At 45.9% G+C, this 23844-nt stretch overlaps 1 protein-coding gene across 2 annotated transcripts in view; it reads left to right on the forward strand.

Annotated features, from left to right (window-relative positions):
- Positions 1-23844, forward strand: part of SORCS1 (sortilin related VPS10 domain containing receptor 1) — a 647341-nt gene that overhangs the window by 579913 nt on the left and 43584 nt on the right. For both annotated transcript variants that reach the window (XM_040436033.1, XM_040436034.1), the window contains exon 23: positions 16846-16977. In XM_040436033.1, the coding sequence (XP_040291967.1) occupies positions 16846-16977 (132 nt within the window). The remainder of the gene's footprint in view (positions 1-16845; positions 16978-23844) is intronic.

Consider the following 23844-nt stretch of genomic DNA (forward strand, 5'->3'; position numbering starts at 1 on the left):
TTGCCCCCTGTTATCAGCCATTTCAGGGGAGAGGATGACTGTAGGACAGGAGAATACAGTCTATTGCTCCCTGTTATCAGCCATTTCAGGGGAGAGGATGACTGTAGGACAGGAGAATACAGTCTATTGCTCCCTGTTATCAGCCATTTCAGGGGAGAGGATGACTGTAGGACAGGAGAATACAGTCTATTGCCCCCTGTTATCAGCCATTTCAGGGGAGAGGACGACTGTAGGACAGGAGAATACAATCTATTGCCCCCTGTTATCACCCATTTCAGGGGACAGGATGACTGTAGGACAGGAGAATACAGTCTATTGCCCCCTGTTATCAGCCATTTCAGGGGAGAGGATGACTGTAGGACAGGAGAATACAGTCTATTGCCCCCTGTTATCAGCCATTTCAGGGGAGAGGATGACTGTAGGACAGGAGAATACAGTCTATTGCTCCCTGTTATCAGCCATTTCAGGGGAGAGGATGACTGTAGGACAGGAGAATACAGTCTATTGCTCCCTGTTATCAGCCATTTCAGGGGAGAGGATGACTGTAGGACAGGAGAATACAGTCTATTGCCCCCTGTTATCAGCCATTTCAGGGGAGAGGATGACTGTAGGACAGGAGAATACAATCTATTGCTCGCTGTTATCAGCCATTTCAGGGGAGAGGATGACTGTAGGACAGGAGAATACAGTCTATTGCCCCCTGTTATCAGCCATTTCAGGGGAGAGGATGACTGTAGGACAGGAGAATACAGTCTATTGCCCCCTGTTATCAGCCATTTCAGGGGAGAGGACGACTGTAGGACAGGAGAATACAATCTATTGCCCCCTGTTATCACCCATTTCAGGGGACAGGATGACTGTAGGACAGGAGAATACAGTCTATTGCCCCCTGTTATCAGCCATTTCAGGGGGGAGGATGACTGTAGGACAGGAGAATACAGTCTATTGCCCCCTGTTATCAGCCATTTCAGGGGAGAGGACGACTGTAGGACAGGAGAATACAATCTATTGCTCCCTGTTATCAGCCATTTCAGGGGGAGAGGATGACTGTAGTACAGGATAATACGGTCTATTGCCTCCTGTTATCAGCCATTTCAGGGGAGAGGATGACTGTAGGACAGGGGAATACAGTCTATTGCTCCCTGTTATCAGCCATTTCAGGGGAGAGGATGACTGTAGGACAGGAGAATACAATCTATTGCTCCCTGTTATCAGCCATTTCAGGGGAGAGGATGACTGTAGGACAGGAGAATACAGTCTATTGCTCCCTGTTATCAGCCATTTCAGGGGAGAGGATGACTGTAGGACAGGAGAATACAGTCTATTGCTCCCTGTTATCGGCCATTTCAGGGGAGAGGATGACTGTAGGACAGGAGAATACAGTCTATTGCTCCTTGTTATCAGACATTTCAGGGGAGAGGATGACTGTAGGACAGGAGAATACAGTCTATTACCCCTGTTATCAGCCATTTCAGGGGAGAGGATGACTGTAGGACAGGAGAATACAATCTTTTGATCCCTGTTATTAGCCATTTCAGGGGAGAGGATGACTGTAGGACAGGAGAATACAGTCTATTGCCCCCTGTTATCAGCCATTTCAGGGCAGAGTATGACTGTAGGACAGGAGAATACAGTCTATTGCCCCTGTTATCAGCCATTTCAGTGGAGAGGATGACTGTAGGACAGGAGAATACAATCTATTGATCCCTGTTATTAGCCATTTCAGGGGAGAGGATGACTGTAGGACAGGAGAATACAGTCTATTGCTCCCTGTTATCAGCCATTTCAGGGGAGAGGATGACTGTAGGACAGGAGAATACAATCTATTGCTCCCTGATATCAGCCATTTCAGGGAAGAGGATGACTGTAGGACAGGAGAATACAGTCTATTGCCCCCTGTTATCAGCCATTTCAGGGGAGAGGATGACTGTAGGACAGGAGAATACAGTCTATTGCCCCCTGTTATCAGCCATTTCAGAGGAGAGGATGACTGTAGGACAGGAGAATACAATCTATTGCCCCCTGTTATCAGCCATTTCAGGAGAGAGGATGACTCTAAGACAGGAGAATACAGTCTATTGCTCCCTGTTATCAGCCATTTCAGGGGAGAGGATGACTGTAGGACAGGAGAATACAGTCTATTGCCCCCTGTTATCACCCATTTCAGGGGACAGGATGACTGTAGGATAGGATAATACAATCTATTACTCCCTGTTATCAGCCATTTCAGGGGAGAGGATGACTGTAGGACAGGAGAATACAATTTATTACTCCCTGCTATCAGCCAATTCTGGGGAGAGGATGACTGTAGGACAGGAGAATACAGTCTATGGCCCCCTGTTATCAGCCATTTCAGGGGAGAGGATGACTGTAGGACAGAAGAATACAGTCTATTGCTTCCTGTTATCAGCCATTTCAGGGGAGAGGATGACTGTAGGACAGGAGAATACAGTCTATTGCCCCTGTTATCAGCCATTTCAGGGGAGAGGATGACTGTAGGACAGGAGAATACAATCTATTGCCCCCTGTTATCACCCATTTCAGGGGACAGGATGACTGTAGGACAGGAGAATACAGTCTATTGCCCCCTGTTATCAGCCATTTCAGGGGAGAGGATGACTGTAGGACAGGAGAATACAGTCTATTGCCCCCTGTTATCAGCCATTTCAGTAGAGAGGATGACTGTAGGACAGGAGAATACAGTCTATTGCTCCCTGTTATCAGCCATTTCAGGGGAGAGGATGACTGTAGGACAGGAGAATACAGTCTATTGCTCCCTGTTATCAGCCATTTCAGGGGGAGAGGATGACTGTAGGACAGGAGAATACAGTCTATTGCTTCCTGTTATCAGCCATTTCAGGGGAGAGGATAACTGTAGGACAGGAGAATACAGTCTATTGCCCCCTGTTATCAGCCATTTCAGGGGAGAAGACGACTGTAGGACAGGAGAATACAATCTATTGCCCCCTGTTATCACCCATTTCAGGGGACAGGATGACTGTAGGACAGGAAAATACAGTCTATTGCCCCCTGTTATCAGCCATTTCAGGGGAGAGGACGACTGTAGGACAGGAGAATACAATCTATTGCTCCCTGTTATCAGCCATTTCAGGGGGAGAGGATGACTGTAGTACAGGATAATACGGTCTATTGCCTCCTGTTATCAGCCATTTCAGGGGAGAGGATGACTGTAGGACAGGGGAATACAGTCTATTGCTCCCTGTTATCAGCCATTTCAGGGGAGAGGATGACTGTAGGACATGAGAATACAATCTATTGCCCCCTGTTATCAGCCATTTCAGGGGAGAGGATGACTGTAGGACAGGAGAATACAGTCTATTGCTCCCTGTTATCAGCCATTTCAGGGGAGAGGATGACTGTAGGACAGGAGAATACAGTCTATTGCTCCCTGTTATCGGCCATTTCAGGGGAGAGGATGACTGTAGGACAGGAGAATACAGTCTATTGCTCCTTGTTATCAGACATTTCAGGGGAGAGGATGACTGTAGGACAGGAGAATACAGTCTATTGCCCCTGTTATCAGCCATTTCAGGGGAGAGGATGACTGTAGGACAGGAGAATACAATCTATTGATCCCTGTTATTAGCCATTTCAGGGGAGAGGATGACTGTAGGACAGGAGAATACAATCTATTGCTCCCTGATATCAGCCATTTCAGGGGAGAGGATGACTGTAGGACAGGAGAATACAGTCTATTGCCGCCTGTTATTAGCCATTTCAGGGGAGAGGATGACTGTAGGACAGGAGAATACAGTCTATTGCCCTCTGTTATCAGCCCTTTCAGGGGAGAGGATGACTGTAGGACAGGAGAATACAATCTATTGCCACCTGTTATCAGCCATTTCAGGGGAGAGGATGACTGTAGGACAGGAGAATACAGTCTATTGCCCCCTGTTATCAGCCATTTCAGGGGAGAGGATGACTGTAGGACAGGAGAATACAGTCTATTGCCCCCTGTTATCAGCCATTTCAGGGGAGAGGATGACTGTAGGACAGGAGAATACAATCTATTGCTCCCTGTTATCAGCCATTTCAGGGGAGAGGATGACTGTAGGACAGGAGAATACAGTCTATTGCCCCCTGTTATCAGCCATTTCAGGGGAGAGGATGACTGTAGGACAGGAGAATACAATCTATTGCCCCCTGTTATCAGCCATTTCAGGAGAGAGGATGACTGTAGGACAGGAGAATACAGTATATTGCCCCCTGTTATCAGCCATTTCAGGGGAGAGGATGACTGTAGGACAGGAGAATACAGTCTATTGCTCCCTGTTATCAGCCATTTCAGGGGAGAAGATGACTGTAGGACAGGAGAATACAATCTATTGCCCCCTGTTATCAGCCATTTCAGGAGAGAGGATGACTGTAGGACAGGAGGATACAGTCTATTGCCCCCTGTTGTCAGCCATTTCAGGGGAGAGGATGACTGTAGGACAGGAGAATACAGTCTATTGCCCCCTGTTATCAGCCATTTCAGGGGAGAGGATGACTGTAGGACAGGAGAATACAGTCTATTGCCCCCTGTTATCAGCCATTTCAGGGGAGAGGATGACTGTAGGACAGGAGAATACAGTCTATTGCCCCCTGTTATCAGCCATTTCAGGGGGGAGGATGACTGTAGGACAGGAGAATAAAGTCTATTGCCCCCTGATATCAGCCATTTCAGGGGAGAGGATGACTGTAGGACAGGAGAATACAATCTATTGCCCCCTGTTATCAGCCATTTCAGGGGAGAGGATGACTGTAGGACAGGAGAATACAGTCTATTGCCCCCTGTTATCAGCCATTTCAGGGTAGAGGATGACTGTAGGACAGGAGAATACAGTCTATTGCCCCCTGTTATCAGCCATTTCAGGGGAGAGGATGACTGTAGGACAGGAGAATACAGTCTATTGTTCCCTGTTATCAGCCATTTCAGGGGAGAGGATGACTGTAGGACAGGAGAATACAGTCTATTGCCTCCTGTTATCAGCCATTTCAGGGGAGAGGATGACTGTAGGACAGGAGAATACAATCTATTGCTCCCTGTTATCAGCCATTTCAGGGGAGAGGATGACTGTAGGACAGGAGAATACAGTCTATTGCTCCCTGTTATCAGCCATTTCAGGGGAGAGGATGACTGTAGGACAGGAGAATACAGTCTATTGCTCCCTGTTATCAGCCATTTCAGGGGAGAGGATGACTGTAGGACAGGAGAATACAGTCTATTGTTCCCTGTTATCAGCCATTTCAGGGGAGAGGATGACTGTAGGACAGGAGAATACAATCTATTGCTCCTTGTTATCAGCCATTTCAGGGGAGAGGATGACTGTAGGACAGGAGAATACAATCTATTGCTCCTTGTTATCAGCCATTTCAGGGGAGAGTATGACTGTAGGACAGGAAAATACAGTCTATTGCCCCCTGTTATCAGCCATTTCAGGGGAGAGGATGACTGTAGGACAGGAGAATACAATCTATTGCCACCTGTTATCAGCCATTTCAGGGGAGAGGATGACTGTAGGACAGGAGAATACAGTCTATTGCCCCCTGTCATCAGCCATTTCAGGGGAGATGATGACTGTAGGACAGAAGAATACAGTCTATTGCCCCCTGTTATCAGCCATTTCAGGGGAGAGGATGACTGTAGGACAGGAGAATACAGTCTATTGCCTCTGTTATCAGCCATTTCAGGGGAGAGGATGACTGTAGGACAGGAGAATACAGTCTATTGCTCCCTGTTATCAGCCATTTCAGGGGAGAGGATGACTGTAGGACAGGAGAATACAGTCTATTGCTCCCTGTTATCAGCCATTTCAGGGGAGAGGATGACTGTAGGACAGGAGAATACAGTCTATTGCTCCCTGTTATCAGCCATTTCAGGGGAGAGGATGACTGTAGGACAGGAGAATACAGTCTATTGCCCCTGTTATCAGCCATCTCAGGGGAAAGGATGACTGTAGGACAGGAGAATACAGTCTATTGCCCCCTGTTATCAGCCATTTCAGGGGAGAGGATGACTGTAGGACAGGAGAATACAGTCTATTGCTCCCTGTTATCAGCCATTTCAGGGGAGAGGATGACTGTACGACAGGAGAATACAGTCTATTGCCCCCTGTTATCAGCCATTTCAGGGGAGAGGATGACTGTAGGACAGGAGAATACAGTCTATTGCCCCCTGTTATCAGCCATTTCAGGGGAGAGGATGACTGTAGGACAGGAGAATACAATCTATTGCTCCCTGTTATCAGCCATTTCAGGGGAGAGGATGACTGTAGGACAGGAGAATACAGTCTATTGCCCCCTGTTATCAGCCATTTCAGGGGAGAGGATGACTGTAGGACAGGAGAATACAATCTATTGCCCCCTGTTATCAGCCATTTCAGGAGAGAGGATGACTGTAGGACAGGAGAATACAGTATATTGCCCCCTGTTATCAGCCATTTCAGGGGAGAGGATGACTGTAGGACAGGAGAATACAGTCTATTGCTCCCTGTTATCAGCCATTTCAGGGGAGAAGATGACTGTAGGACAGGAGAATACAATCTATTGCCCCCTGTTATCAGCCATTTCAGGGGAGAGGATGACTGTAGGACAGGAGAATACAGTCTATTGCCCCCTGTTATCAGCCATTTCAGGGGAGAGGATGACTGTAGGACAGGAGAATACAGTCTATTGCCCCCTGTTATCAGCCATTTCAGGGGAGAGGATGACTGTAGGACAGGAGAATACAGTCTATTGCCCCCTGTTATCAGCCATTTCAGGGGAGAGGATGACTGTAGGACAGGAGAATACAGTCTATTGCCCCCTGTTATCAGCCATTTCAGGGGAGAGGATGACTGTAGGACAGGAGAATACAGTCTATTGCCCCCTGTTATCAGCCATTTCAGGGGAGAGGATGACTGTAGGACAGGAGAATACAGTCTATTGCCCCCTGTTATCAGCCATTTCAGGGGAGAGGATGACTGTAGGACAGGAGAATACAGTCTATTGCCCCTGTTATCAGCCATCTCAGGGGAGAGGATGACTGTAGGACAGGAGAATACAGTCTATTGCTCCCTGTTATCAGCCATTTCAGGGGAGAGGATGACTGTAGGACAGGAGAATACAATCTATTGCTCCTGTTATCAGCCATTTCAGGGGAGAGGATGACTGTAGGACAGGAGAATACAATCTATTGCTCCTTGTTATCAGCCATTTCAGGGGAGAGGATGACTGTAGGACAGGAGAATACAATCTATTGCTCCCTGTTATCAGCCATTTCAGGGGAGAGGATGACTGTAGGACAGGAGAATACAATCTATTGCCACCTGTTATCAGCCATTTCAGGGGAGAGGATGACTGTAGGACAGGAGAATACAGTCTATTGCCCCCTGTTATCAGCCATTTCAGGGGAGATGATGACTGTAGGACAGAAGAATACAGTCTATTGCCCCCTGTTATCAGCCATTTCAGGGGAGAGGATGACTGTAGGACAGGAGAATACAGTCTATTGCCTCTGTTATCAGCCATTTCAGGGGAGAGGATGACTGTAGGACAGGAGAATACAGTCTATTGCTCCCTGTTATCAGCCATTTCAGGGGAGAGGATGACTGTAGGACAGGAGAATACAGTCTATTGCTCCCTGTTATCAGCCATTTCAGGGGAGAGGATGACTGTAGGACAGGAGAATACAGTCTATTGCTCCCTGTTATCAGCCATTTCAGGGGAGAGGATGACTGTAGGACAGGAGAATACAGTCTATTGCCCCTGTTATCAGCCATCTCAGGGGAAAGGATGACTGTAGGACAGGAGAATACAGTCTATTGCCCCCTGTTATCAGCCATTTCAGGGGAGAGGATGACTGTAGGACAGGAGAATACAGTCTATTGCTCCCTGTTATCAGCCATTTCAGGGGAGAGGATGACTGTACGACAGGAGAATACAGTCTATTGCCCCCTGTTATCAGCCATTTCAGGGGAGAGGATGACTGTAGGACAGGAGAATACAGTCTATTGCCCCCTGTTATCAGCCATTTCAGGGGAGAGGATGACTGTAGGACAGGAGAATACAGTCTATTGCCTCTGTTATCAGCCATTTCAGGGGAGAGGATGACTGTAGGACAGGAGAATACAGTCTATTGCTCCCTGTTATCAGCCATTTCAGAGGAGAGGATGACTGTAGGACAGGAGAATACAATCTATTGCCCCCTGTTATCAGCCATTTCAGGGGAGAGGATGACTGTAGGACAGGAGAATACAGTCTATTGCTCCCTGTTATCAGCCATTTCAGGGGAGAGGATGACTGTAGGACAGGAGAATACAGTCTATTGATCCCTGTTATCAGCCATTTCAGGGGAGAGGATGACGGTAGGACAGGAGAATACAGTCTATTGCTCCCTGTTATCAGCCATTTCAGGGGAGAGGGTGACTGTAGGACAGGAGAATACAGTCTATTGCCCCTGTTATCAGCCATCTCAGGGGAGAGGATGACTGTAGGACAGGAGAATACAGTCTATTGCCCCCTGTTATCAGCCATTTCAGGGGAGAGGATGACTGTAGGACAGGAGAATAGTCTATTGCTCCCTGTTATCAGCCATTTAAGGGGAGAGGATGACTGTAGGACAGGAGAATACAGTCTATTGCCCCTTGTTATCAGCCATTTCAGGGGAGAGGATGACTGTAGGACAGGAGAATACAGTCTATTGCCCCCTGTTATCAGCCATTTCAGGGGGGAGGATGACTGTAGGACAGGAGAATAAAGTCTATTGCCCCCTGTTATCAGCCATTTCAGGGGAGAGTATGACTGTAGGACAGGAAAATACAGTCTATTGCCCCCTGTTATCAGCCATTTCAGGGGAGAGGATGACTGTAGGACAGGAGAATACAATCTATTGCCACCTGTTATCAGCCATTTCAGGGGAGAGGATGACTGTAGGACAGGAGAATACAGTCTATTGCCCCCTGTCATCAGCCATTTCAGGGGAGATGATGACTGTAGGACAGAAGAATACAGTCTATTGCCCCCTGTTATCAGCCATTTCAGGGGAGAGGATGACTGTAGGACAGGAGAATACAGTCTATTGCCTCTGTTATCAGCCATTTCAGGGGAGAGGATGACTGTAGGACAGGAGAATACAGTCTATTGCTCCCTGTTATCAGCCATTTCAGGGGAGAGGATGACTGTAGGACAGGAGAATACAGTCTATTGCTCCCTGTTATCAGCCATTTCAGGGGAGAGGATGACTGTAGGACAGGAGAATACAGTCTATTGCTCCCTGTTATCAGCCATTTCAGGGGAGAGGATGACTGTAGGACAGGAGAATACAGTCTATTGCCCCTGTTATCAGCCATCTCAGGGGAAAGGATGACTGTAGGACAGGAGAATACAGTCTATTGCCCCCTGTTATCAGCCATTTCAGGGGAGAGGATGACTGTAGGACAGGAGAATACAGTCTATTGCTCCCTGTTATCAGCCATTTCAGGGGAGAGGATGACTGTACGACAGGAGAATACAGTCTATTGCCCCCTGTTATCAGCCATTTCAGGGGAGAGGATGACTGTAGGACAGGAGAATACAGTCTATTGCTCCCTGTTATCAGCCATTTCAGGGGAGAGGATGACTGTAGGACAGGAGAATACAGTCTATTGCCCGCTGTTATCAGCCATTTCAGGGGAGAGGATGACTGTAGGACAGGAGAATACAGTCTATTGCCCCCTGTTATCAGCCATTTCAGGGGAGAGGATGACTGTAGGACAGGAGAATACAATCTATTGCTCCCTGTTATCAGCCATTTCAGGGGAGAGGATGACTGTAGGACAGGAGAATACAGTCTATTGCCCCCTGTTATCAGCCATTTCAGGGGAGAGGATGACTGTAGGACAGGAGAATACAATCTATTGCCCCCTGTTATCAGCCATTTCAGGAGAGAGGATGACTGTAGGACAGGAGAATACAGTATATTGCCCCCTGTTATCAGCCATTTCAGGGGAGAGGATGACTGTAGGACAGGAGAATACAGTCTATTGCTCCCTGTTATCAGCCATTTCAGGGGAGAAGATGACTGTAGGACAGGAGAATACAATCTATTGCCCCCTGTTATCAGCCATTTCAGGAGAGAGGATGACTGTAGGACAGGAGGATACAGTCTATTGCCCCCTGTTGTCAGCCATTTCAGGGGAGAGGATGACTGTAGGACAGGAGAATACAGTCTATTGCCCCCTGTTATCAGCCATTTCAGGGGAGAGGATGACTGTAGGACAGGAGAATACAGTCTATTGCCCCCTGTTATCAGCCATTTCAGGGGAGAGGATGACTGTAGGACAGGAGAATACAGTCTATTGCCCCCTGTTATCAGCCATTTCAGGGGGGAGGATGACTGTAGGACAGGAGAATAAAGTCTATTGCCCCCTGTTATCAGCCATTTCAGGGGAGAGGATGACTGTAGGACAGGAGAATACAATCTATTGCCCCCTGTTATCAGCCATTTCAGGGGAGAGGATGACTGTAGGACAGGAGAATACAGTCTATTGCCCCCTGTTATCAGCCATTTCAGGGTAGAGGATGACTGTAGGACAGGAGAATACAGTCTATTGCCCCCTGTTATCAGCCATTTCAGGGGAGAGGATGACTGTAGGACAGGAGAATACAGTCTATTGTTCCCTGTTATCAGCCATTTCAGGGGAGAGGATGACTGTAGGACAGGAGAATACAGTCTATTGCCTCCTGTTATCAGCCATTTCAGGGGAGAGGATGACTGTAGGACAGGAGAATACAATCTATTGCTCCCTGTTATCAGCCATTTCAGGGGAGAGGATGACTGTAGGACAGGAGAATACAATCTATTGCTCCTTGTTATCAGCCATTTCAGGGGAGAGGATGACTGTAGGACAGGAGAATACAATCTATTGCTCCTTGTTATCAGCCATTTCAGGGGAGAGTATGACTGTAGGACAGGAGAATACAGTCTATTGCCCCCTGTTATCAGCCATTTCAGGGGAGAGGATGACTGTAGGACAGGAGAATACAATCTATTGCCACCTGTTATCAGCCATTTCAGGGGAGAGGATGACTGTAGGACAGGAGAATACAGTCTATTGCCCCCTGTCATCAGCCATTTCAGGGGAGATGATGACTGTAGGACAGAAGAATACAGTCTATTGCCCCCTGTTATCAGCCATTTCAGGGGAGAGGATGACTGTAGGACAGGAGAATACAGTCTATTGCCTCTGTTATCAGCCATTTCAGGGGAGAGGATGACTGTAGGACAGGAGAATACAGTCTATTGCTCCCTGTTATCAGCCATTTCAGGGGAGAGGATGACTGTAGGACAGGAGAATACAGTCTATTGCTCCCTGTTATCAGCCATTTCAGGGGAGAGGATGACTGTAGGACAGGAGAATACAGTCTATTGCTCCCTGTTATCAGCCATTTCAGGGGAGAGGATGACTGTAGGACAGGAGAATACAGTCTATTGCCCCTGTTATCAGCCATCTCAGGGGAAAGGATGACTGTAGGACAGGAGAATACAGTCTATTGCCCCCTGTTATCAGCCATTTCAGGGGAGAGGATGACTGTAGGACAGGAGAATACAGTCTATTGCTCCCTGTTATCAGCCATTTCAGGGGAGAGGATGACTGTACGACAGGAGAATACAGTCTATTGCCCCCTGTTATCAGCCATTTCAGGGGAGAGGATGACTGTAGGACAGGAGAATACAGTCTATTGCCCCCTGTTATCAGCCATTTCAGGGGAGAGGATGACTGTAGGACAGGAGAATACAGTCTATTGCCTCTGTTATCAGCCATTTCAGGGGAGAGGATGACTGTAGGACAGGAGAATACAGTCTATTGCTCCCTGTTATCAGCCATTTCAGAGGAGAGGATGACTGTAGGACAGGAGAATACAATCTATTGCCCCCTGTTATCAGCCATTTCAGGGGAGAGGATGACTGTAGGACAGGAGAATACAGTCTATTGCTCCCTGTTATCAGCCATTTCAGGGGAGAGGATGACTGTAGGACAGGAGAATACAGTCTATTGATCCCTGTTATCAGCCATTTCAGGGGAGAGGATGACTGTAGGACAGGAGAATACAGTCTATTGCTCCCTGTTATCAGCCATTTCAGGGGAGAGGGTGACTGTAGGACAGGAGAATACAGTCTATTGCCCCTGTTATCAGCCATCTCAGGGGAGAGGATGACTGTAGGACAGGAGAATACAGTCTATTGCCCCCTGTTATCAGCCATTTCAGGGGAGAGGATGACTGTAGGACAGGAGAATAGTCTATTGCTCCCTGTTATCAGCCATTTAAGGGGAGAGGATGACTGTAGGACAGGAGAATACAGTCTATTGCCCCTTGTTATCAGCCATTTCAGGGGAGAGGATGACTGTAGGACAGGAGAATACAGTCTATTGCCCCCTGTTATCAGCCATTTCAGGGGGGAGGATGACTGTAGGACAGGAGAATAAAGTCTATTGCCCCCTGTTATCAGCCATTTCAGGGGAGAGGATGACTGTAGGACAGGAGAATACAATCTATTGCCCCCTGTTATCAGCCATTTCAGGGGAGAGGATGACTGTAGGACAGGAGAATACAGTCTATTGCCCCCTGTTATCAGCCATTTCAGGGTAGAGGATGACTGTAGGACAGGAGAATACAGTCTATTGCCCCCTGTTATCAGCCATTTCAGGGGAGAGGATGACTGTAGGACAGGAGAATACAGTCTATTGTTCCCTGTTATCAGCCATTTCAGGGGAGAGGATGACTGTAGGACAGGAGAATACAGTCTATTGCTCCCTGTTATCAGCCATTTCAGGGGAGAGGATGACTGTAGGACAGGAGAATACAGTCTATTGCTCCCTGTTATCAGCCATTTCAGGGGAGAGGATGACTGTAGGACAGGAGAATACAATCTATTGCTCCCTGTCATCAGCCATTTCAGGGGAGATGATGACTGTAGGACAGAAGAATACAGTCTATTGCCCCCTGTTATCAGCCATTTCAGGGGAGAGGATGACTGTAGGACAGGAGAATACAGTCTATTGCCTCTGTTATCAGCCATTTCAGGGGAGAGGATGACTGTAGGACAGGAGAATACAGTCTATTGCCCCCTGTTATCAGCCATTTCAGGGGAGAGGATGACTGTAGGACAGGAGAATACAGTCTATTGCTCCCTGTTATCAGCCATTTCAGGGGAGAGGATGACTGTAGGACAGGAGAATACAGTCTATTGCTCCCTGTTATCAGCCATTTCAGGGGAGAGGATGACTGTAGGACAGGAGAATACAGTCTATTGCCCCTGTTATCAGCCATCTCAGGGGAGAGGATGACTGTAGGACAGGAGAATACAGTCTATTGCCCCCTGTTATCAGCCATTTCAGGGGAGAGGATGACTGTAGGACAGGAGAATACAGTCTATTGCTCCCTGTTATCAGCCATTTCAGGGGAGAGGATGACTGTACGACAGGAGAATACAGTCTATTGCCCCCTGTTATCAGTCATTTTAGGGGAGAGGATGACTGTAGGACAGGAGAATACAGTCTATTGCCCCCTGTTATCAGCCATTTCAGGGGGGAGGATGACTGTAGGACAGGAGAATACAGTATATTGCCCTCTGTTATCAGCCATTTCAGGGGGAGGATGACTGTAGGACAGGAGAATACAATCTATTGCTCCCTGTTATCAGCCATTTCAGGGGAGAAGATGACTGTAGGACAGGAGAATACAGTCTATTGCTCCCTGTTATCAGCCATTTCAGGGGAGAGGATGACTGTAGGACAGGAGAATACAGTCTATTGCCTCTGTTATCAGCCATTTCAGGGGAGAGGATGACTGTAGGACAGGAGAATACAGTCTATTGCTCCCTGTTATCAGCCATTTCAGAGGAGAGGATGACTGTAGGACAGGAGAATACAATCTATTGCCCCCTGTTATCAGCCATTTCAGGGGAGAGGATGACTGTAGGACAGGAGAATACAGTCTATTGCTCCCTGTTATCAGCCATTTCAGGGGAGAGGATGACTGTAGGACAGGAGAATACAGTCTATTGATCCCTGTTATCAGCCATTTCAGGGGAGAGGGTGACTGTAGGACAGGAGAATACAGTCTATTGCCCCCTGTTATCAGCCATCTCAGGGGAGAGGATGACTGTAGGACAGGAGAATACAGTCTATTGCCCCCTGTTATCAGCCATTTCAGGGGAGAGGATGACTGTAGGACAGGAGAATAGTCTATTGCTCCCTGTTATCAGCCATTTAAGGGGAGAGGATGACTGTAGGACAGGAGAATACAGTCTATTGCCCCTTGTTATCAGCCATTTCAGGGGAGAGGATGACTGTAGGACAGGAGAATACAGTCTATTGCTCCCTGGTATCAGCCATCTCAGGGGAGAGGATGACTGTAGGACAGGAGAATACAGTCTATTGCCCCCTGTTATCAGCCATTTCAGGGGAGAGGATGACTGTAGGACAGGAGAATAGTCTATTGCTCCCTGTTATCAGCCATTTAAGGGGAGAGGATGACTGTAGGACAGGAGAATACAGTCTATTGCCCCTTGTTATCAGCCATTTCAGGGGAGAGGATGACTGTAGGACAGGAGAATACAGTCTATTGCCCCCTGTTATCAGCCATTTCAGGGGAGAGGATGACTGTAGGACAGGAGAATACAGTCTATTGCCCCTTGTTATCAGCCATTTCAGGGGAGAGGATGACTGTAGGACAGGAGAATACAGTCTATTGCTCCCTGTTATCAGCCATTTCAGGGGAGAGGATGACTGTAGGACAGGAGAATACAGTCTATTGCCCCCTGTTATCAGCCATTTCAGGGGAGAGGATGACTGTAGGACAGGAGAATACAGTCTATTGCTCCCTGTTATCAGCCATTTCAGGGGAGAGGATGACTGTAGGACAGGAGAATACAGTCTATTGCTCCCTGTTATCAGCCATTTCAGGGGAGAGGATGACTGTAGGACAGGAGAATACAGTCTATTGCCCCTGTTATCAGCCATCTCAGGGGAGAGGATGACTGTAGGACAGGAGAATACAGTCTATTGCCCCCTGTTATCAGCCATTTCAGGGGAGAGGATGACTGTAGGACAGGAGAATACAGTCTATTGCTCCCTGTTATCAGCCATTTCAGGGGAGAGGATGACTGTACGACAGGAGAATACAGTCTATTGCCCCCTGTTATCAGCCATTTTAGGGGAGAGGATGACTGTAGGACAGGAGAATACAGTCTATTGCCCCCTGTTATCAGCCATTTCAGGGGAGAGGATGACTGTAGGACAGGAGAATACAGTCTATTGCCTCTGTTATCAGCCATTTCAGGGGAGAGGATGACTGTAGGACAGGAGAATACAGTCTATTGCTCCCTGTTATCAGCCATTTCAGAGGAGAGGATGACTGTAGGACAGGAGAATACAATCTATTGCCCCCTGTTATCAGCCATTTCAGGGGAGAGGATGACTGTAGGACAGGAGAATACAGTCTATTGCTCCCTGTTATCAGCCATTTCAGGGGAGAGGATGACTGTAGGACAGGAGAATACAGTCTATTGATCCCTGTTATCAGCCATTTCAGGGGAGAGGGTGACTGTAGGACAGGAGAATACAGTCTATTGCCCCTGTTATCAGCCATCTCAGGGGAGAGGATGACTGTAGGACAGGAGAATACAGTCTATTGCCCCTGTTATCAGCCATTTCAGGAGAGAGGATGACTGTAGGACAGGAGAATAGTCTATTGCTCCCTGTTATCAGCCATTTAAGGGGAGAGGATGACTGTAGGACAGGAGAATACAGTCTATTGCCCCTTGTTATCAGCCATTTCAGGGGAGAGGATGACTGTAGGACAGGAGAATACAGTCTATTGCTCCCTGGTATCAGCCATCTCAGGGGAGAGGATGACTGTAGGACAGGAGAATACAGTCTATTGCCCCCTGTTATCAGCCATTTCAGGGGAGAGGATGACTGTAGGACAGGAGAATAGTCTATTGCTCCCTGTTATCAGCCATTTAAGGGGAGAGGATGACTGTAGGACAGGAGAATACAGTCTATTGCCCCTTGTTATCAGCCATTTCAGGGGAGAGGATGACTGTAGGACAGGAGAATACAGTCTATTGCCCCCTGTTATCAGCCATTTCAGGGGAGAGGATGACTGTAGGACAGGAGAATACAGTCTATTGCCCCTTGTTATCAGCCATTTCAGGGGAGAGGATGACTGTAGGACAGGAGAATACAGTCTATTGCTCCCTGTTATCAGCCATTTCAGGGGAGAGGATGATGACTGCTGTGTTCCTCTGTTAGATGAGTAACATGAAATGCCAAACCTCCCTTCACCTAATACAGGGTAAATAATTAAATCCTGGCTGCTCCACCAGGGGGCAGTCAGTAGTATACTGCAGGCGCCTCCCATTGAATTCAATAACAAATTCATCAAAGCTCCCTCTAGTGGTGGCTGCAGGCAGACATAATTTTATCCTAGGGCTGTGTTTAAGGGAGAATGGTCTGGAGCATAAAATTGCAGCTCTAACTACTATAAAAATACATAAAGACATCAGCTTGTGGGGTTTATGGGGATTCAGCTTTGCTGATGGGATTTATTTTCTATATCTGAGCAAAGTGAGTTTAACCTCTGTGCCCCCTTAAACATGTATCACTAACAGTAGACAGAGTAACACCCCACCAGACATCAAGTGCCATTTATAGCACTTGTCATGTTGTGTGGTGGTCACTGTACCTTCTCAGGCACCAAAATCTTAAAAAAACAACATCCTATGCAACTACCCCACTAATTACAAGCAATAAAGGCAATGTTATTTTCTGTGGATTCTGTGAGGTTCATTATGTATATTTGCATGTGTTCACACAGGCCACAGGCGTGAGCAGCAAACAGATTTTAGTTGCGGTCCTCCCGGGACTACCCACGTCAGCCGAGCTCTTCATTCTCCCCTATCAGGACAGTGCTGAGGAGAATAAGAAGATAACGGAAGATCTGACCCAGGTAATAAATGTCCTACAGAATTAGCCTGTGACACTTTATATGCGGTATCACCAATGTGTGTCCATCTTTACCTTTGCAAGCAGAACTGTGACAGGCTGCAGCGCACTTCACAGCCACTGGGTGGCCGCACATAAGCACCTATAGCATAAACAACTCCTGACAAAGTATCACCAAATCATATTTTATTTATGTTTTTTTTTATAAAGCTGGTCATTTTACAGCACAAATCTGTATGTAATAAAGGGCTAGCTTTGTAGGACTATGACTATGCAGGAACCTAATCCTGTCAATCAAAGAGAGGGAGGGGCTTGGACCCACCCTCGGTGCACTTACTTGCTAATTTGCATAATATTTCAAAGTAATTATCTCCAGAATAAAGCAACGAATCGCTAAGTGAAAGCCATCATTACATTCAGTTGAGCTAGACCTATAAGGTATTGTGCCTGGATTATCCTAGATCAGGGGCCCCTGCTGGCCACAAGAGGTACTGACAAAAAAAAGACTAAATTGGTAGACATTCCACCAGTTGTAGCTGTACAACAGTAGCAGAAGTGCCCAGGATGCACTACTAGGCAGAGTATGGGGCTTAGCTGTGTGATAGGGTGGAGCTTAGCTGTTTGGTGGGGTGGAGCTTAGCTGTGGGATGGGTGGAGCTTGGCAGTGCAATCGGGGCCCCACATATTCACCTCTGCCTGATAAATCAATGATCAATGCACAGAATGTTCAGCGCAAGTTCTCGTGGGAGGGAGCACAGCATCCTCATTCCCCTTTGGTTTTCTTTGAGTCCTAGTGTCATGCTCCACCCCTCACCCATACACTGGGCCAGGGGCGTACATAGAAATCATTGGGCCCCATAGCAAGAATCTGAATTGGGCCCCCCTAACTCCGCCCACTACCCACCCTGGCCCATCCCACCACCTGTCCTGTCTCCTCCCCTGCCACACACCCTTTGCATTCCTACTGACCCAGAGAATGAAGGGCACAGGTCAGTTTTGCCACAAAGGGTACATCGTAGGAACAAAACCTGTAAAACAATTTTTTGTCAATTCCACCCCTTTTGGAATTTTTTGCCTGCTTCCCACTACATTGTATGCCATATTAAAGTACAACTTGTACCGCAAAAAATAACCCCTCATATGGATATGTGAACGGAAAAATAAAAAAGTTATGGCTCAAGGAAGATAGGGACGAAAAATGAAAATGAAAAAATGAAAAAAACTAAAACGGTATCTTAATGGTAAAAAGGGTTATCTAACCCCTATTGTGCCCCCAAAATGCAACAGTTCTTCACCCTTATGGCCCCATAATACTCCACATGCCCCCTTTCCTCACAGCAATGAGTTCCCCTCACTCACGGCATCTGAGAGTGTTAAAAACCGTAAGTGTGGGATTCCTACTCAGGCACGCTTTCCCCCAGGGAAGATCGTGGAAAGCACCTTGTTCTAAAAATAAGCCACAGCCTGTACTAGGCTTCCAGGCTCATTGTTAGTATATGTGGCAGTACTGGACTGTGATATAGTGATTTCTATACAGCCTAATGGAGAAATTTACATCTGATGATTGTAAGTTGTGGTCCACTTCGGGGACCTAACAAAGAGTAAAAAAAAGTAAAAAAAAAAGTTTTGAAAATATACAATTTTTTTTTAAATTAAAATGACCCCATTCCCCAAAATAAAAATAAACCAAAAAAATAGCATTATGGGCATTGCCGCATGCAAAAACGCCTATACTATTTAAAATATTTTAAAAAAGTTAGCCCACATGGTGAATGGCGTAACAGAATTTTTTAAAAAAAAAGGCTGATTCGCGTTTTTTTATCACTTTATCTCCCAAGAAAATTGAATAAAAAGTGATCAAGTCATACACACCCCAAAATGGTATTGTCAAAAATGACAGATCGTCCCATAAAAAATGAGCCCCCATACATCTCTGTAGACATAACTATAAAAAAGTTATGAGGGTCAGAATATCGTAATGAAAAAAAAAAAAAATTCTTTTTAGAAAGTGAGTCCTGTGTATTTAGACTCTGTTTTTAATATGTTTCTGTGGGAATTTGAACTCACAACCATCTACATTAAAGGCAAGAACCTTAACCACTGGACTATAGAGCTTAATGCAAAGTCATTGCTGAAAAACCTCATAGAAGTTTCTCTTGTATTAAAAACTCTCATAGAAGTTTCACGCGTATGACACAAGAGAAACTTCTATGAGGTTTTTCAGTAATGACTTAGCACTGAGATCTATAGCCCAGTGGTTAAGGTTCTTGTCTTTAATGTAGATGGTTGTGAGTTCAAATCCTCACGGAAACATTTCAAAAATAGAGACCATACTTGGGAATACCCCTGTCACATTCATAACACTGACTCCATATATGGACAGGGCTCGGGACAGAAGAAAAGTGGGGGTGCCTTCCTTGTGCTCCGGGCCCCATAGCAGGTGCATGGTCTGCCTATATTGGCAGTACGCCACTGCACTGGGCATAACACATGGTCAGATTTGTGTGCAGTGCCCCTTTTAAATTGTGATTTTAATTGACAAACATGGTAATTATTATCTTGTTGACTGGAGCATACAGTGAGAGTTGGCCAAAGTTCGGCTTTGCATTCCGTCCTGAATGACTAGGCTGAATTCTCCTGACTATCGGCCTTGTGGCCGCTCTTGTCCTTCTGGACTATGATTGTATTCCAGCACCTTATCAGATGGGTAAAATGCAATTCCAAACTGCAGACATTCATGAGGCGGCAATTCCCTCCCGGCCCCCGCCTGAATATTCAATTCCTGAGAAATCTTTTCCTAATGTAATCCCAAAGTCTCAGTAGTCATCAAGAGAGAACAGACAGCGAGCGCTCCGTCACCGAGATGGAAAATACATGAAGCTGCCGCCTGGCCATCGGCTCCACTCAATCATCATGGACGTGGCCGTATTATGGATCTGTAATATAATACCTACAGAATTATATGGCTCATACTGTACTTCCAGGTGCCTTAGCGTGGTTTCTTTCCCACATACATTTCCTGAAATAAAATCATGATCTGCTCCAATGCATTCTGCATTTGCATTATCAAAGCTCCAAGTCATCTATGCAAATCTGGCAGGAGTGCCCCAACCCACATGGGTGATTTATCATGAGTCCTTTTGGAGGCCCTTGGGCTCCCAGAAGAGCCTGCAACCTAAAAGCCTTCTATAGATACAGAGGTACTTTCCCTTCACTGAGACAGTACCGCTATCTCTGTGAACTCCTCTAGTCATGGGTTACAAAAGAGTTATCTCCTCACTAGGACACTTTCTGATCATTGGAGGTTCGACCTCTGGGACCCTCACTGATCCTGACGGTTCAGTCATCCCCTGCAATGCGGCGCCCCAGCATTTCTGTGTAAGGGGTACTTCAGCTCATCGCCATTTAAGCACACGGTCCTGTAGTTCCTTGCATGGTCTGTTGGGCCACCATGCTTCATAAGGATCACATCCTCAAAACATCTGCCCTTCGTTTCCCACCCAATGTATGTAATGGGTTATTATCAGATGTAGGATGGGGTCCTTAACCATGTGGGTTCCTACACCATTTTACTCTAGTGGTTCAAATTTTGCAAATGGGGTGCTTACGATAGCCATATTTTGGACCAATACTCACTCGGCATGCCATTGTCAAGGGTCCGTCAATAGCCTCTATGCTACATAATAACACAGACTTACCTTATTCTATGGAATACCATGGATGACATCTTTTGACATCACCATTAGCAGAGCCCTCAATGCAAAACTTGTAGCAGAGCCCCCATTTACCAATACTCATGTCTTCTGATGTGGTAGAGGGGCCTCTGAGCTCCCTCAGTCTCAAGGCAAAGTTTGACTGCCACCTCTACACCTTCTATATCTATACCCCTGACTATTAGATCCGCCAAATGGCAAACTCAGCTGTGCTACAGCCGAGCGATTCAATGTACATGTTGCAAAAGCATGAAGGAGAAGTGCAAGAAACTCTTTCCCCCCCTGAACTAGGTGCTGGCAATGAAGGACAAATCTTGGACTGCTTCTCCGAGCTCTGAAATAATTACTCCTGAAATTGGACCCGTTCCACGTCTGCAATAAAACATTATCTAATTTGTTATGCTGCTTTTAATATCTTCGACCTAGATCCTGCTTAATACGAAAATCCAAATGGGCTAGTGAATCAGGTGCGGGGCCGCAGATTAGGGTCTCTCTGGGCCCGTTCTGCAAAAAAAATCACCGAAGGTTTAAATGCTGAGTCGGCTCTTGGAAGTTGACTCCACCGCAACTGCTGACCTAAATCAAACTTAAGTGTCTATCACTAATCACAAGGATATTAATCTTTCTCGCTAATTAGATGTTACTATTCATTTCTTGTCCTTGGTGAAAAATGACTCATGAAAGATGAGCCCTATTACAGGATTATTCCTTCTCCTGACAACACATTTAATTCTGAAGATGAAGAAGAGTTAGCGGTGGAACCAAAAATAGTCCAGAGCGCTAATTATGTCTACAGGACTCCAACCGTTAGAGAAGATCAAGAGTTCAAGTGTAGAAAGTGCCACATTTTTGGAGCCTAATCATTCAGAAACCTTTAAAATCTTTGTCGCTTGGATCACCAAAAAGTTGTCTCTCAGCATTTAAGGAAATTCAAAACTTTTTAGCTTCAGGAGGAAGCTCTGGATGATGCATCTTAGCATATTTGCTACATGGACTGAGAGTAATAAAATTGACCCTATGTCCCCTAGAAGATATAATCCCCATCTGCACAGGAAATACTATCAGCCCCTTATCAACTTACTTGGAGCCCCATGGTTTAATATCCTGTGCCATTGGGTGCCGAGAACCTGTGAAGGACTCCCATCTCCGATATAGATATCATTCAAACTCTTGGTCTATTTCTCAGTCCCCCGAGCACGCTTGTTCTGAATAGGTAAGCCGCTCCCAGACACCTAAGCTTATCTCCTCAAGAACAAAAGGATTGAACATATTGAAATCGAGCTGCCCGATTCTTATCTTCCATGACATCTGCTGCTGGGAAGAGTCTGGAGGCTCCCATACACAGTAGATCTTTAGCCAGTCCCACCATAATCGATGGGTTTGGATGATATACATCGAATGTTTGTGGTCAACATTACTAAAAAACAAAGGAGTGGGAAATTGTCCCAAATACCTGGCCCTTCTCTCTGTGAGACTAAATCTGACGTCATAATGGGAGCCTATTTTTGTATATTGCATTTCGGGTTTATACCAATATTTTTGTTTTCTGCAACCTTTATGGAAACAGCTCTGTGTCCAGACTCTAGATAAAGGAGAACTATTTGCCTCGTGCACAGCAGGAAATCAAAGAATTGTCTGAAACGACAACCAGTAACTGTTACATGCATTTTAGTAATTCAACCTGTGTTCTTGTATGTACAGGAACCCGCTTTTTAGCAATTTCCATACACTGTTCAAGGCACCATGGTGTCTGGTCAGAAGGGAGGATACTACTTTCCTGAGTTACAATTACTTGGTAACAAAGATACCTTTTTATTCAGACGGCCCTTCCTGCCATGCTTCGGGATGGAGCACAAGTTTAAATTCCCTTTATCTTTGGATGGTCTTTCCCAGCGCTCATTGCGACACCCTGCTTAGTATTACAATTTGTATGGGCCGCCCGGAGCAGTGGGGGAAGGGCAGTGACAATCGTCATGAGCACATTTCTGGAACAGTAAGGTTATTGTCATTCAGTCATTTTTCAGACAGACTAAGCAGAATATCCTTACCAGCAGTACTTTAATACTGCCCCCAGTGGAGAAGACATTAACTACAAAGTCCAGTATATTTATAGGGAATTTTTTTTTGGAGTGTGTGTCTTTTTGTGCAGGCTCAAAAAAAGCTCAATACTGAATCCCCACTCCCTCAGTATTTCTGATCCAGGGTTAAAGGGTTCATCTCAATACAGACAACCTTAATCTAAAAGACCGCTCACAAAAAGCTGGTTTTGCTGGTAGAACATTCGGTTGGATGAACAATTCTCATGAAGTGGGAAATGCAGAACTCAAGAACAGCTTGTATCTGCCAAAGCCATTGCTTGTCATTGGCCCTCCACTCTAGCTCATAAAAGGGGATTCAGAGCAAGGGACCCCTTCTAGATGTTCTGAAGAATGTTTTTTTTTTTTTTTTAGCAAATAAATAAAACCCCATTAATCTAGTCATCCTCACTCCATTTTTCAGGGGACAAGTCTTGGAGAAACTGTAACACTAATTACAAGAAGCACAAAGCCTTTATAATGTGCAGAGAAAGGAAGGTTTGCAAACAGGAAACCACAAACAATGTCATTTATTAATCTACTGGATTGTTGTATTAATAATATTGTCCTTTTTTTTTGTTACTGAATTATATAAAAAAGAAAAAAAAAGAAAAATGCAAAAAAAGAAAATGAATGAACAAAAATTTTATCTGCTGCCGCTGTTCCTCCTATTCCCTGTGGATGTGTTCCAGCAGATGGATGGATTTGTCTCACACAAGACAAATAAAATCATGCTTGTGAGTTTGCATAATCACATTTAACATTTTATGCCATTTGCTGAACATCGTAATCCGCAGATGTCATAGAACAGCAGCTCCGCTTTATGTCAGGCAGATGCGCACCAAACCCTGCTCTACCTGCAGCTACTCACGGGTCGGTATTTACAGATATTTTTCCTTTGCACTGCTCATGGAGTAAATGATGGGTGTAATCGAGGTCACTATCTCCATTCCTTCCTTTCCTACTTCTTCCTGTGATCACTTGGATTAAAGTAGTTTTCACATTATCCAAATATTTGTGGAGCCCCTGAACAAGGTTACTGACAAATGTCCTAATTGGCCGATGGTTTATTAAATAACCTTA

The sequence above is a fragment of the Bufo bufo genome, chromosome 6, assembly GCF_905171765.1.
Source record: "Bufo bufo chromosome 6, aBufBuf1.1, whole genome shotgun sequence".
Classification (NCBI taxonomy): Eukaryota; Metazoa; Chordata; class Amphibia; order Anura; family Bufonidae; genus Bufo; species Bufo bufo.